The sequence below is a fragment of the Gossypium raimondii genome, chromosome 8, assembly GCF_025698545.1.
Source record: "Gossypium raimondii isolate GPD5lz chromosome 8, ASM2569854v1, whole genome shotgun sequence".
In the NCBI taxonomy this organism is placed as follows: Eukaryota; Viridiplantae; Streptophyta; class Magnoliopsida; order Malvales; family Malvaceae; genus Gossypium; species Gossypium raimondii.
Genome location: NC_068572.1, coordinates 1,688,419 through 1,704,437, shown reverse-complemented (window position 1 = coordinate 1,704,437; position 16,019 = coordinate 1,688,419). Strand labels below are relative to the sequence as shown.

The 16,019-nt window shown below is 33.8% G+C and overlaps 2 protein-coding genes across 2 annotated transcripts; one reads left to right on the top strand and one right to left on the bottom strand.

Moving 5' to 3' along the window:
* Positions 1–1,455: 1,455 nt before the first annotated feature.
* On the top strand, positions 1,456–9,688 carry LOC105790144 (uncharacterized). Its single transcript, XM_012617580.2, has 18 exons — positions 1,456–1,682; positions 1,762–1,789; positions 1,859–1,959; positions 2,120–2,323; positions 2,415–2,658; positions 2,973–3,148; positions 3,647–3,729; positions 4,019–4,091; positions 4,979–5,044; positions 5,162–5,204; positions 5,342–5,481; positions 5,767–5,973; positions 6,653–6,737; positions 6,928–7,222; positions 7,528–7,789; positions 7,944–8,157; positions 8,241–8,455; positions 8,927–9,688. The coding sequence occupies exons 1-18, from the start codon at positions 1,557–1,559 to the stop codon at positions 9,074–9,076; spliced, it is 2,712 nt and encodes a 903-aa protein (XP_012473034.1). The 5' UTR covers positions 1,456–1,556; the 3' UTR covers positions 9,077–9,688.
* A 283-nt stretch (positions 9,689–9,971) lies between these two features.
* LOC105790146 (cold-responsive protein kinase 1) lies at positions 9,972–14,659 on the bottom strand. The gene is made up of 7 exons (XM_012617583.2): positions 14,315–14,659; positions 14,004–14,216; positions 13,778–13,908; positions 13,041–13,254; positions 12,004–12,232; positions 11,756–11,906; positions 9,972–10,470 (listed from the first exon to the last, which is right to left on the bottom strand). The coding sequence occupies exons 2-7, from the start codon at positions 14,140–14,142 to the stop codon at positions 10,117–10,119; spliced, it is 1,218 nt and encodes a 405-aa protein (XP_012473037.1). The 5' UTR covers positions 14,143–14,216; positions 14,315–14,659; the 3' UTR covers positions 9,972–10,116.
* Positions 14,660–16,019: the final 1,360 nt, after the last annotated feature.

Here is a 16,019-nt window from a genome sequence, read left to right as displayed (position 1 = left end):
TATAAAGTATGTAACATATTTTTAATATTCATATTACAATATAGTTGTTGCGGTTTATTTCTACCTCATTCATTTGGGAACGGCTCTTCCTTATTTATATGTCACGGTTCCCTTGATGTGATATGCTAGGGAGGTAGTTAGGTGTTATGCATATAACTCAGGACGACACACACATATCCCCTTTAGGTTTGACACGTATAGTCTTTCTAATAGGATTCACACCCAAGTGTCGTCATATGTGCTCACATGTCCTGCCTCACAAGGTCGCGAGGTGTGTTTGCATTTTTTTCCTCGCGAGAGGCTGACATTTCATCTCGCAAGGTTGCAAGGTGTTCCATGTCGTGACAGACATTGATGTCCATCTCATGAGATCATGAGAGTGCCAGTAAGGGGTCGGATTCCAGGTCACAAGGCCGGGTCGAATTTCGGGTTGTGAGGTATTCTATAATAATAGTATATTAATTTTCATATGATATATAATTAGATAAGAGTTAACTACATCCCATTTCACTAAATTATTGGCAAATTTACGTTTTGTTTATTTGACTTTAAAAAGCTACAAAATGGCTATTGAACTATTTAGTAGTTTTCATTCAAGCCATTGAATTATTCAAAACTTTTTATTTAAGTCATCGCTAGGTTGTTAAGTTTTTTTTAAAGTCTAACAAATGAATTCCAAGTGACAATTTGACAAGCGATATAGTGGATCAATACCTATCGACAATAAAAAAACATATCTTAAATCCAAATTCATTTGACGATTAGTGTCAAAGATCAAAGAAGAATGTTGTTTGAATTTCGATTTGTAGATTCGTAAATTTAAAGCTACATCATAAAAACAAACTGAATTGCAGAAGAGAAGAGGAAATAGAGCTTTCGATTGGCACAGACAAAGAAGGTCATATAGCGACGATTTTAACAACACAATGACTTGAATGAAAACTTTCGAGTAATTCAGTGACCATTTTATAAATTTTTAAAATTAAATGACTAAAATAAAGACTTAATGATAGCTTAATGACCTTGGGTGTTATTTACTCATTTAATAATATATATAATAAAATAAAAAATAATCTATCATAAACTTAAAAGAAGTTAAATTGAATCTAATCTTTCAATATTAAAACTCAAGCTTAACATACATTTTAAACAACTAATGTTTTTGTTCAAGCCTTCTTAAATTTTCAATGAATCTTCGAGTTAGGATTTCGAGGGTTATGGATTTTTTAGGAAATGTCTTAAAAATATATTTTAAGCTGAACAAAGAAAAGAAATCCATTTTCTTACAAGTCATTTTCCCTCCTTTTTTGTGCGTACTCTTTCAATTATTCAAAGTTAATAAATCAGAATTTACAATGAAATGGAAAAATACACGTGAAACGACAAAAATACCCAAACAATCAACGAAAATTACGTCTATTGCCCTTAAATACCATTTAAGTTCCTCGTCCAAAAGGCCAAAACCCTAAACCCTCTCCGCCAATCTCACTTTTAAACCAAAACCAAACCAGTATTTCCCGTTCAGGTCAAGTGAAAGAAAAGAGAAGAGAAAAAAAATGGGGATATTTGAGCCGTACAGAGCAATAGGTTACATAACTAGCGGAGTTCCTTTCTCCGTTCAACGATTGGGCACCGAAACTTTCGTCACGGTCACCGTCGGCAAAGCTTTTCAGATTTACAATGTCAGTGCTCATCTTTCCTCTCTCTCTAATTTCTGATGTTGAAATTATTCATCTTCTCACTTTTAGCTTCCTTTTGCAGTGCTCAAACCTCAAGTTGATGCTTATTGGTGAGTGTGTGTGTTTGAATTTAGCTTTCGGTTAAAGTTTTTTTCATGGCCCTAATTCTGTTCATGTAGGTCCTCAACTACCGAAGAAGATTCGAGCTCTTGCTTCGTACCGTGATTTCACGTTTGCTGCCTATGGGACTGATATTGCCGTATTTAAACGAGCTCACCAGGTTTATCTTTGGTCTTTTATTTATTTCAAGTTTAGTTCTCAAATGGTTAAGCTAATGTGAATGTGTCTCTTGGCTTGAGCACCGTATCTTATGTAGAACTTTTTTTTATCCTTAAGATTTTGTTCTTTTGGATTTGGTGATAAAATTAATGTATTTGTAGGTAGCAAATTGGAGCGGACACAGTGCTAAAGTCAACTTTTTGCTTTTATTTGGGGACCACATTCTAAGTGTAGATGCTGATGGTAATGTTTTCATATGGTCGTTTAAAGGAATTGAAGACAATCCTGCTCCAATTGAACATATTAAGCTAGATGCCAACTTCACTCCTACTTGTATAATGCATCCAGATACTTACTTAAACAAGGTAACAGTCCCTGATTTGTTGCTAATATGGTAATAGATGAATTTATATGTTATGATAAAATGAACGTGTATAACTAAAAAGATTTGAACAGGTTCTTATTGGGAGTCAGGAGGGTTCTTTGCAGCTTTGGAACATTAGCGCAAAGAAAAAACTTTATGAATTCAAGGGATGGAATTCGAGTATCTGCAGTTGTGTTTCATCCCCTGCACTAGATGTTACTGCTGTTGGTTGTTCTGATGGAACAATTCATGTTCATAATATTCGTTATGATAAAGAAGTTGTAACATTTAAACATTCTGCACGAGGCACTGTCACTGCCTTATCTTTCAGCACAGGTATTCCCAATAAGAGCTTTTTCCTTGATCTCGAGCTTGTAGACATATCAGAATTTGCTTAGGCTGCAGTAGGGTAATTGAGACAAGCCAGCACATGCCAGACTAGATCTTGGCCAGCTTTATTTTCTTGTTTTTGACACAAAATATAATCCAGCTACTCAATCTCAAGTCAATTAGACTCGATAACTTTAATACTAAACAGTGGTAGATGTTTAGGATAGGGCTTTTTCCTAGTATTTTCTATTAGAAAAATATCAGTTTACTCAAGCCACCACCTAGCATGTTTATGCTGATCTGTGTTCTATATTCTGCAGATGGACAGCCCCTTCTAGCATCTGGAGGTTCTTCTGGTGTCATAAGCATATGGAATCTTGAGAAGAAAAGGCTCCAATCAGTCATACGAGAGGCTCATGAGAGTTCAATTATTTCACTTCACTTTTTTGCTAATGAGCCTGTGCTAATGAGCTCATCAGCTGACAACTCAATTAAGGTATGACTGATTTAGTATCAATCTTTTTCCTTTTACGCACCATCTGATGAATTTGATATGTCGAAAGTTTTAAGTGGTTAAAGTAAGGTGGAACACAATCTGGATGCAGCATATGCATTTAGTTGTTTTGTATCATATTTGATGCTTTAGATTGTGGCATGAACTATGTTGTGGTTTTTTAAAATTTGAAACTAATCTATCCTATGCATTTTGCCAAGTCTGATTCTTATTCTTCTTCTTCCTAAACAAGAGGCTGGATTTTTTAGATACATGTAGATTGTTACCACTATGACAAGTTTCCTTTTTACCATCTTTGGCTAGTTGTTGTTTTGATACAGAACTTTGCTAGCAAAAATGGGTTGTATGCATGTTTGCTACATTCCTGATATTCTTTCAGATCAGTGGTAAATTATTGGTGTTTCCTTGCATTATGGTCTATGCCTTGCATGCTCATCTATATTATCAGGAAATGCATTTCGAATTTATCTTCTTCTGCAGATGTGGATCTTTGACACAAGTGATGGAGATCCTCGCCTCCTGCGGTTTCGAAGTGGACACAGTGCTCCTCCACTTTGCATCAGGTAATAGTACTCCATATATTGTATCCATATGCAACATTCTACATATTCATTTCACCCCTAATATCTTTAATAATTAAAATCATATTAGAACCGTATTGTGAATATGGTCAATACAATTCAAGAAGCGTGCTAATCTTCGTCTTGTAGTACTTGGGCATATGAATTCTGAAAATTTAATATTTGTTGTACTGGATTTCTATGGAACCTGTGCTTCAATTAGTTCAAAGATTTCTTTGGGAGATCATTTTGCTCATGAAATACCTAATTGCAATTTTACCCACTTTGGCAGGTTCTATGCCAATGGAAGGCATATCCTGTCTGCCGGCCAAGATCGCGCTTTTCGCCTTTTCTCTGTAATCCAGGTTTGCATCTATAGTCGAAAGAGGGTTTTTTTTTTTTTTGACATGCATGAAGTTTCTGATTGACCATTGCACAAACTTTTATGCATCCCAATGGCCTTTTTAATCAAAAGGTTTGCATGCAGTTCTTGAGTGTTTTTTGGTGGCAATGATCTATTTAAGTAGATAACACATACCCCTCAATCTGTTCGTAATGTACCACGCGTGTTTAGTACAATGTTCAATTCTTCAAATCTTCTTTTGATGGTTGTACAATTATACTACGTTTACAGGCAAAATATAGAAGGAAATATTACCATGTTCATGCATTGATAAGTATGATTTTAGATTTATCATTATCAATGCAATCTGCAGGCTTTTTATTCTATCTCTTATACTGATCATTTATGTTTGAAATTAATTGATCTGCTTTTCCATGAAAGATTTCCTTTCTTAATCTTTGTTTATTTATTGTTTTGTTCATTTTTTAAAATTTTTATAATGGGAGTTTTTGTTATTGGTACTTGAATTGACAATTATTTTTGTAAGAGGTCGGTTATCCATGTATTATTTTGTGTGTAGGATTTAATACTATCCTAGATTCCATATCTTTACTTTTGCATGTTGGTTCTTTGATGCAAATCTGATCTTCAATTGATTAAATTGTCTGAACTAAATCTGGGTGTGAATATCATATAAACTTTGCTTTTTTGTCTGATTCTAAGACCTGCTAAAATCCTTTATTTATCTAATCTGCAATTTGAAAGGAGCTTTGGTTCTTGGGTAAACTGTACTTATTGTTTGCTTTTATTCTCACCCTCCATCCATGAATTTCTATATTTACATGCTACTTCACAATTAATATAATTTTATAATTTGTTGGTAAAAATTGTCAATTTTGTTATGATCAGGATCAGCAAAGCAGAGAGCTGTCTCAAGGTCACATATCTAAGCGAGCCAAGAAACTAAGAATGAAGGTATGGCTGGGGTGAAATGTTGGTACTTTTCTGGCTATGTCTGCATGTATTACTCGGCTGTTGTAATTTTTTGAGTGAATTTTTGCATTCAACTTAGTTTCTTATATTCAATTTCAGGAGGAGGAACTGAAATTAAAGCCTGTTATCGCATTTGATTGTGGTATGATCTTCTGCTATACGCTCTTTTATCGTTTAAACTTAAATGAAAATTTGCAAACCGTCTGATTTTTGCACGGTGGTATGTTCTTTTGTTATGTCAAAGTGATCTAAGTTTGGCTCTCTCTTTCAATAAAAAAGCTGAAATCAGGGAACGAGATTGGTGCAATGTGGTTACATGCCATATGGATACTGAACAGGCATATGTGTGGCGACTTCAAAATTTTGTGATTGGTGAGCATATCCTGAGACCATGTCCTGAAAATCCAACTCCTGTGAAGGTTATGCTCTATCAAATTCCTACTATTTAGTATTTAGTTCCACGAGTTTTATGTATTAATATCTCTTTCCCTGCACCAAAATGTAGTGAATACATTCAGTGCTTTTTCTGAATTTATCTATTTATAGAATATAGCCAAGATGGCTGATGTTTTCATCTTCATTTAAAACATTAAGCAGCAAATACTACTGATATTAAACTATTCAAAGTTGAGAAACCCTGCTAGAAACTAGTATTTCTTGAACTATACGAATTGTGACTGATGGTTTTTTCTATCCGGTTTCAGGCCTGTGCCATCAGCGCTTGTGGTAATTTTGCGGTTCTAGGGACGGCAGGGGGTTGGATTGAGAGATTCAATCTCCAATCTGGAATAAGTCGAGGTAGTTATGTGGACACGCCAAAAGGAAGTGCTCATGATGGAGAAGTCGTTGGAGTTGCATGTGATTCTACAAATACCTTGATGATAAGTGCAGGGTATCATGGAGACATTAAGGTATATTCTTTCCCTGATGCTTGTTCTATTTTCCTATTCTTAACATGCACTGCTAAGAGTAACATGTCATTATAGCTTTGGATATTCCTCTGTTGGGTGTAGTTGTTTAAAATTGAGCAGCATTTTCTCTCAGTTACATTAAAATAACTAAAAGATGAAGACAGATGGTAATTGCCTTTTTGTGCCATTTGTCCACTAAAGGTTTTTAACTTGTTGAGTGTGCTTTGCTTGGAAATGTGTTAAATATTGTGGTACCCCTTATCAGGTAGGTGTAGTCCTTGAATACATTGGATGTTTTGGATTGAATCTGACTTTTGCAAGTCAGTTGAAAGTGGTGGTGGTTGTTGTTGTTTCTTTTTTAATAGCCCAACCATAAAGATTTTGTGAAAAGGAAATTACATACAAGGTAGGGGCATTTATAGCCTTACATAGGTTTTAGATTCTGTTGCGGGGAAAGCATTTTTACCACCTTTTTGTTTTTCTGTAGACAAGAAAGCAACTGTAGAAATTGATCCACCTTGGTTTATGTTTTACTTTGAAATATTTTCCTACTGTTAATGAGAAGAGCTGATTGAAATTTAATTTATAAAACTTACATTAAGCATGCAGTACAAAGAGAAAATTTTGTTTGAGTTTTTGCCGGGTGTAATTTAATTAATAATTTTGTTTCTTTGTGCAGGTATGGGATTTCAAGGGATGTTACGTAAAATCTAGCTGGGAAGTTGGATGTACTGTGGTTAAGATTGTTTACAATCGGCTCAATGGTGAGTGCTTCTTTTGGTATTTGTTATTATCAGCCTTTAACCTTTGGTTTTTCTGTGTGTGTGTTGGTCTGTCATTGGGCATGTACTCCTGCCTCTCTACGATATCTCTGTTTCTGCTTTTCTTCCTTGGTCTTTTCTCACCTTCAAACATATATTTAGCAACTACTTTTATTTTGACTGTATTTTGCAGGTCTTTTGGCCACAGTAACAGATGATTTGGTTATACGTTTGTATGATGTTGTGGCATTAAGAATGGTTCGTAAATTTGAAGGCCATACAGACCGTATCACTGATTTATGTTTCAGTGAGGATGGCAAATGGCTGCTATCATCCAGCATGGATGGGAGTCTGAGAATTTGGGATGTTGTCTTAGCGAGACAAATTGACGCTATACATGTTGATGTATCTATCACAGCATTGTCCTTGTCACCAAATATGGATGTTTTAGCAACTACGCATGTTGATCAGAATGGGGTTTATCTGTGGTAAGTTTCCAGTTTTGTATCACCTTCATCTGTATGGGTCAAAGAAGTTGGCTATTAGGTTCCATTATCTTATATACGATCTTATATTCACTCTAAATAGCTGAAAAACTTAAAAAAGAATCTTATTGATATGATGAAATTTCTTCTTGGTAAACAACATGAATGATAATTTTTGAAACTGGAATGTGGCAGCAATAAATGTTATATATTTTAGACATTCAGTGTTTAATATGCAGGTGTTACGTGTAACTATAGTTTTAATTCTTAGTAATAAAAAAAATAAGCGGCTGGAATTGTTAAATCAGGGTTAACCGGTCGATCTTCTCTGGAGCTTCAAATGTGGATTCTTTTGCAAGCGGAAAGGAAGTTGTAAATGTCAGGTTGCCATCCATCTCATCTATGAATGGATCCCAAACTGAGGATTCCGATGAACCTGTTACGGACAACTCAGTTTCAAAAGATGCTTCTGTTTCTCCAACCTTCATTAAGCAAATACCGGAACTAGTTACTCTCTCACTATTGCCAAAAAGCCAATGGCAAGGCTTGATCAATTTAGACATTATAAAGGTCTCTCTTTATCTTCTTGTTTTTTTTTTTTTTTTTTTTTTGAGAGTTGGGTATTGGAATTAAATATGTTAATTCTGGTTTCTTTTTCGCACTCCGTTTAGGTAGAGGGTTTCCGTGAGGATTGACTCCAGTATTGTATTATTTATAATTGCAGGTTCGCAACAAACCAATTGAGCCTCCGAAGAAACCCGAGAAGGCTCCTTTCTTCTTGCCTTCAGTTCCATCTCTTTCTGGAGAAATATTATTTACACCTAGTGAAGCTAATGGTGATGTAAAAGGCAATGGCGTGGAAATGAATGATAGGAAACTTGACATGGCACCGTCTACTTTTTTGCAACTTCTTCAGTCCTCCACGGAGATAAAAAACTGTATGTTCCATCTTGAGATTTTATCAAATATTCGTCAAAAACGTCTTTGCAGCTAATATTTGTGTGTTTTTAACATGTTACAGTTTCAGCGTTTACTGATTATATTAAAGGTTTATCTCCTTCGGCTTTGGACATGGAGCTTCGGATGCTTCAGATCATAGACGATGAGAATTTGGAAGATCTTGATGGGAAACCTGAGATGATTTCAATTGAACTGTTATTGGATTATTTTGTTTGTGAGATCTCCTACAAGAACAATTTTGAGTTCATACAAGCTGTTATCAGGTTATTCCTGAAGGTATTGTTTTCTTACCTTATTTGAAGGAATTCTATTTTATATGGTTAGGAATTTTTTGGCCAATAGGCACTTTGGGTATGTAGACGCGCTGGTCATGGCCCAAACCTGAAAAACCAACCAATTACCTAAACTTGAACTTGACCGAACCCAGTTTGATTATATATAGTAAACGACCTGAACTCACCTGACCTAACTCGAAGATGACCGAAACCAGATATGATCCGAATCCGAAATGATTTGAACATGTAGTAATCCAAAACCTCCAAACCCGAAATGAACCAAGCCCAAAGCAATCCATAAACTGAGAGAGCCAGCATCATAATCTCGAAGTGTTTGACCTAGTTTTCCTTGATTAATATATTTAATGCTATCTTGAGTCACAATTGGTTATGCATCGTCATTAATCTTCTGCCCTGTTTTCTAATGTAGCTTGTCTTGGTTTTTCTTTGATGTCATATCATATTCTTTCAGATCCATGGTGAAACAATACGACGCCATCCGAAGTTACAAGGCAAGGCAAAGAAGCTCCTTGAAATCCAATCTGACGTATGGCAGAAAATCGATACAATGTTTCAACGAACAAGATGCATGGTGACTTTCCTCAGTAATTCACAATTTTGAAGTGCTCAATGGGCAACAGTTTTGTGAGTTGAATCAAATCCAGAGTTCCCTGCAAAACGGGTATGAATTTCAACTCTCTATTCTTGGCTGGAATTGTAGATAAGAAGAGGATTCATGTAATTTTGGTTTTTATAAACGATTTTCTATTTATAACAAAATTTTTGAAAAAAATGCTACGTGTGGTTCAAGCAACCCATAAATTATCTCTTATCTAGGGCTATAATCAAGCTGAGTTGATCTCGAATAATAACAAGCTCGATTCAAGACTTCTGGCTCATTATTTGATTCAAACAATGATGCGAGACCAAATCGGCCTAGTTAGATCGAGAATCGATCAATTATTGGTTTGAAGAAAGGTAATTAAATTAGTTGGATCGAGAATTAGTACAGATCAGGTTAAATTTGGTTATTTTTTTAATATATTTTTTTGAATTTTGAAATTTTTAATCGAACTTGTCAGAGTTGGTTGAACCGGCTTAATCGATGAACTAATGGTTTGACCGGTTTGACTATTAATTCGGTTTTAAAAGCATTGGATTCAAGTTCTATTGAGTTTCATTTTCTAAACTCAAGTTTAGTTTGAAATAAAATCGAATTGTTCAATTTCAACAATTTATATTTATGGGGAATCAAATACCAATAACAAAAATGATATATATACAAGTGTACATTTTCGGAATATCCAAATTACAAGCGTTCCATTTCCATAAACAAATAGCAAACAAAAAGTAACATTTTTTTCTCTTCCTCAGAAAAATATCGCTAAAATGGAATTTTGAGCTATTAAGGGTAGAAAAACAATTTAGTTAAAATATATATTTAAAGCTATGAAGTATGAACTACTCGAATCGAGCATTATTAAGATATTTAAAATCAGCTTGTTTGCTATGATAAATACTAAAAAAGTATTTAAACTTGTTTCGATTCAAACTCGAGTGGTTCACAAGCACTCATTTACACCTCTACTTAATATCCTAAAAAATATTCAAGCAATTAGAAATTAAACAATGGTGCTTTAAAGCTACAAACAAAAGTGATATTCAACAAGGCAATTGAGTGTGAGCCTGAGTTGATGGAGTGGATTCAGATTCAAGTGGAGAAGGGAAAGGATCAGGCATAGTATCCCAAGACACATATGACAGCTTTTCACTATTCTTCTTACGTCGGCTCCGATTAAAAAAGGCCGGTCTGGAGGGCGTTCCGACCATTTCGGGGGTGCAAGTTAACATGGTTACGATCTCAGACATGGGCGGTCTTAGGTTCGGGTGAAGCTGAAGGCAGAAGAAGGCTACGTTTACAACACGAACCACATCTTTCTCCACCAATGATCCTAGTTGTTTCAGTCTTGGATCTACTAGATCAAGCACACGAGATCGCTCATATAACTTCCATGCCTAGCTAATTTTAAAAAATACATGCAGTAATAATCATTAATACTTTGTCAATGATATACATGTTGTATACAAATTTAGGATCTAAATGATTTTCTCTACTAATTTTTTGAACAATCCAAGGGGACAATGTCTTAAAAACTAAATTGGTGGTCAAACCGATTCAATTATTGATTTTCGATTTAATTAATTTAATTGTTGGTTTAATAATAATTACATAAACAACTAAAATTTTATAAATAATTAAAATATTGAAAAATTTATAAATTGGTTCAGTCGTTGGCTTTTGGTCTTAATTTTCGAATTTTTATCAGTTCGGACTTTTGAATAATTCGTTCAAAGATGAATTCAATCCCTATACTTGGACCAACATATTTGTCAGTTTTAAATCCAACCGGTTCAGTTTAATTCCATTAACACTACAAGAGAGAGGGGTATTAATCCCCAACCTATCCTCCTTTGCTATGCCTAGACTAGGGATTGTATACATCACCTTCATCTCATTTTTAAGTTGACATTCTATTTCCATGAATTATTATAAATCACATTTAATCATTTCACTCAACTCAATATTCTTCGGGTTTTGTTTACCATTGAGTTTAAAAAGTATTTTTCAACCTAAACTTTGATTTCAAACTAAAAAAAAAAAAAAAGGTAAACAAGCAGCTTTTCAAACCAAACCTTGATTTTAAATTAAGATTTTAACCCAAACCAAAAATTAAAATTTTAGCTTTTGACTTTAAGAAAAGTGCTTTTCAATTAAGTTACCTTTTATCCACTCTTTAAATCTTCTAGACTCTAGTTTACAATATTATGTCTAAAATTGTCATTTTATTTATCAAGAAATATTATTTGACAATAATAATAAACACTATCAAAATTTTCAAAAGTACTTTTTAAAAAAAATTCCACGACACTTTTAGAAAGTACTTTTCAATCTCAATGGTAAACTAGCGCTTCTATTATACTTTTTACTAATGATTTTTTAATTTATTATTATAAAAATATGTATTATGATTTATATATAAATTCATATATCTATTAAATAGATAAAAAAAACACATAAAAATATTTTAAAAAGTAGGACCAGGTGGAACGGAGTAGGCATTTACTAAAACCGCCTTGCTCTATTGACCGCAACTCCCGTTGTTTTAATAAAAAAAATACTTCTTATTTGGAGTGGATCAATATAAAATCTATAAAAGTGTTCGAGTTTTACCATGTATCTCAATTTGTCTAACTATGAATTAAAATTAAAATTAAAAAAAAGGACTTAAAAATTACTTACATATTCCGGTAGATACTGCATTTCTGAAGGCAGAGTAAGATCAGTATTCTTCCTGCAGCTAACAATTTCAAGCACAAGAACTCCAAAGCTATAAATATCTGCTTTTTCAGACAATTCTCCTCTAATCGCATATTCTGGCGCTGTATAACCTCTTTTAACAATATCAAAACCAATCATTTCATCATCATCATCATCATCATACATTAATTCCAATACTACTTATCATTATAGGGGAAGAGAGGGCTTACAAAGTGCCAGCAAATGTGGTGCTAAGATAAGCTTCATCTTCAGGAAAGAACCTAGCCAGTCCAAAATCACCAATTCTAGGATGAAACTTATCATCAAGAAGAATGTTGCTTGCTTTGATATCTCTATGAACAATCCTTAGATGAGAATCCTCGTGTAGATACTGAAGTCCTCGTGCTACACCCAATATTATTTGAAACCGAGTCTCCCAGTTCAAGTACACTTTCTTACCTGCATATATATATACAAGTTAATTCCAAGGTTTGGATTACATATATGTATGTATAGTTCTAGTTCAACAAAATCATGGAGATTTTTTGTTTAGCAAATCATCAAAAACCTTCTTGCACAAAGAAAAGAAAATCACATTATATAAACCAAGTTCATGCACAAGTTTGAATCCAAATATGTTCATGCAATCATCTTTAAGAGGTGGCATTCTAATAAGACGAAATTTGAGCCTGAATATGTGCAACCCCTTCTCTTTATGACTAGAATATAGCATTCTTTGTACAAAAAAAGGACAGATTATTCCTTCATGTAGCTAGCAAGAGTACATATAAAAATTATAGAACGAGTAAAATGCATCATTGACCTAAGATTTTTTAGTGTAAACTATATTAGTAGTCACCCAATTATGTTTTTTTTTTCTTTTTTGGTCACCCAACTATGAAAAGTTACAAAATGGTCACTCAACTATTCAATTTTCTCTTTTTTTTGTCACCTAGCTATCTTAGATTTTTGGATGTTTCTATTTTTACATTAGCCATTTGGAGACCAAAAAAGACAAAATTGAATTGTTGGGTGACCACTTTGTAACTTTTCATAGTTGGTTGACATTTACTGTAGTTTACCGCTTTTTTATCATTAAAATATCTGGAAAGAAAGAAGGGAGATGACAAAGTTTAAACTCTTGTCACTTAGGAGCTAGACAAAAACTTTGACGACTGTTCCAAACAAGTCTCAGCATATATATATATATATAATAGTATGTATGATTTTTTAGAAGAAGAAATTGGGGTTGGTGAGTTATATATACCATAGATTATGTGGTCCAAGCTACCATTCTTCATAAATTCATATACAAGTAAACGTTGAGACCCATCTGAGCAACATCCTAGAAGGCGAACCAGATTCTTGTGTTGGATGCTTGTGATCAACCTCACTTCTGCCAGAAACTCTGACTCTCCTTGTTGGGATTTATCATGGGACAGCCTTTTCACGGCAACCATTCTTCCATCTTTAAGCTTCCCCTATCAAATATTCAAAGAAAAATAGCAAAAAAATCCTCATTTTTTTTTGTCAGTTTCAAATGCCCAATGCATCCCAAAAGCAACATAATATATGATTTCTAAAGGTACAAAGGTAACTCCTACAACTAACCATGTTTCTCAAGACTTTGAAACTTCAAAATAAGACATTACTACAACAAGGGCTCATACCATATCTCTCACTTTATAGATACAAGGAAATAATATATATACACATGTACACTGCACTATATCTATATTTTCTTGATTTGATGACGAGTTTTGAATACAACTATTATATAGTTATGCTCAATTATTTCTAATGCATCTATATATGTTATCTAAATTCAAGGATGTGTGCTGGATACGGTTATATATCCCACACAAGGACGCTCAATTTTGTCAAAAGTAATTACATATATTTAGAGGATCATACCTTATATCTGAACTATGTGACAAACACGGATATCAAACATGAATACTTTTGAAAAGAAAATGAAAAGTCCGAATATTTGAGCTTGCTTACCTTGTAGACAGGCCCAAATCCACCTTTTCCAAGGAGATTATTAGGGTGAAAATTCTTGGTTGCTCTCTTCAATGTCCTGAAGTCAAAATAGAAAATAGTTCGAAGGTCCCCACTAAAGAAATCCGTCGATGCTGCAAGAGACGCATAAAATTAAACTTCACAAGCCAGTAATTCCCAACCAAATCATACCTCACTCTTTTATCAGCAAATTCATCAAATACGTTACCTGCATGCCTTCTACTCTCTGATATAAAACTCTTAATCCCTGCTGGTTTCCAAATTTTCCAATACATTAACACTATAATCAATAATATTATTAACACAACAACCCCTCCAAGGAAAAAAAACAAGGAAGACGTCTTCATCGTAGAACCAAACACTTTTCAAGCTCTGACCATGCCGGAAACAAAGAACAATCTAAGTTAACTTCTGCTAAAACCTGTCATTTACGAATCAAAATTCAAAACCAAACAATGGGTCAGTTTCTTTTTCGATGTTGAATTTCCCTATGAAGGTCACAGTACATATGATCTTTACCTGCGTTGCAAATCATTGAACTTGAGAAGACACCATTGTTAAGACTGTCTTTTCATTGGTTTCGACGTGGATTAATGATAAGAGAATAGCAAATGGAGTTGGATTTTTGCCTCGAGTTTGCCATCTTTATTATCGATTTTTTAAATTTTCTCGTTAATTCATTGGATAAAAACTTGAAAAAAATTAAGGTGACGGCTAACAGTAAGCAATGCTGCCATTGATTTAAACGATTTCTTTGGAATTTTACGAATATTCTGTGATTTGCAAATTTGTATCTTTTATTTGGTGTTATATATAATAGTCTATATATGTACACACACCTAGGAATGAATCAAACAGTGTAAATGCCGGCTTCTTATTTGAAGTTTCAATGCTTACACAGTAACACCTTTTCCTTATTCTTTTGACAGAATTTATGCTTCTTCGACTAGAATCAAAGATTTTCTCTCGTTACGCTCAATAATAATAAGGGTAAATTGCACCCAAGGTTACTCAAGTATTAATAATTTACAATTTTGTCATTCAATTTTAAAAAGTTAAAAATTGATCATTGAACTGTTTAAAAGTTACATGTTGATTACTAGGTCATTAACTTGGTAAAAGATGTTAGATGTGACATTAACTCACTATTCATCGCAGAGTAAACCATACTTAAGGTCAATTAATTATTATTAAGTTTACACTTTTGTCACTCAATTTAAAAGAAGTTATAAGTTGGTCACTGATCTATTTGAAAATTTTAGGGTTTCAAGGATCTTCATTAGAGTTGTATCTCAATGAACTCGCTACATCCAACCTCCTCCTTCTCTGGCAAAGAAACACACCAAACCAAAATTTTTTTCCTCTTCTTTCAACTTTATGATTTATTTTTCTTTGAAATGGCCTAAAACACAAGTGATTTAAACCCGAAGTTCTAACCAAGAAACTATTGGATCTCCATCCATCATAATCAAATGATTAACCGACTTTGATATGTTCCTTTTCTCAGCGAAAGCTTTCTTTTTATCTTTTGTGTAGAGCTTCCGTCGCTTGGAACTCTCTGGTTAACTCCTTACCAAACATGATATGTTTGAGTCTCTCTCTACATATTATTCTTTTTCTTCTTCCTTTTACCTTTGTAGATCCTATTTGGGATAAATCATCACTGGTATCTTCCATTAATTTGATATATCTTCATATACCATTTTGTCGTGGCATGTTTAGTTAAGCTTGCATTTGGTACTAATTTGTATGAATGTCATAATCACCCCCTCACATCACACTCACATTGATACCCATTGTATGATTACAATGCTTTCACCTTGTCGTGGTTGTGGATGCTTTTTAAAACTTTTATTTGATTAAGCATAGTGATAACTCGTGATGGTTGATCCGCTCATGGTCTTTGTTTATAGAGTATGCTTGCATGAATTTTCTTCTTTTTATGCTCATGTTAGGTATCATTGTAGTTTTGATAGCTTTTGATATCCAAATTAGGTACATTTGTGCTTTCGATGCCTTGTTTTTTTTTTAATAACAATTGGTACCTAGAAAAAAAGGTGATTAGAATATGCATCTAGGGGGGAGTACTCGAAATAGAAATATTGATCAAAGTTCTTGGTTGCACCTAGAGGCGGATTTAGAGGGGGCTGACAGGGGCCCGGCCCCCCTAAAATGTAAATTTTTTATTTAGGCCTTTAATTTTTTTTAATTTTTAAATTAATAA

Coding starts and splice junctions, on each gene's coding strand:
- LOC105790146 (XM_012617583.2), bottom strand. CDS start 14,142: ATGAAGACGTCTTCCTTGTTTTTTTTCCTTGGAGGGGTTGTTGTGTTA. Junction 13,909..14,003: donor AGAGAGTAGAAGGCATGCAG/GTAACGTATTTG, acceptor CGTCTCTTGCAG/CATCGACGGATTTCTTTAGT. Junction 10,471..11,755: donor TGCAGTATCTACCGGAATAT/GTAAGTAATTTT, acceptor AAAATTAGCTAG/GCATGGAAGTTATATGAGCG.
- LOC105790144 (XM_012617580.2), top strand. CDS start 1,557: ATGGGGATATTTGAGCCGTACAGAGCAATAGGTTACATAACTAGCGGA. Junction 7,223..7,527: donor CAGAATGGGGTTTATCTGTG/GTAAGTTTCCAG, acceptor TTGTTAAATCAG/GGTTAACCGGTCGATCTTCT. Junction 8,456..8,926: donor TTATCAGGTTATTCCTGAAG/GTATTGTTTTCT, acceptor ATATTCTTTCAG/ATCCATGGTGAAACAATACG.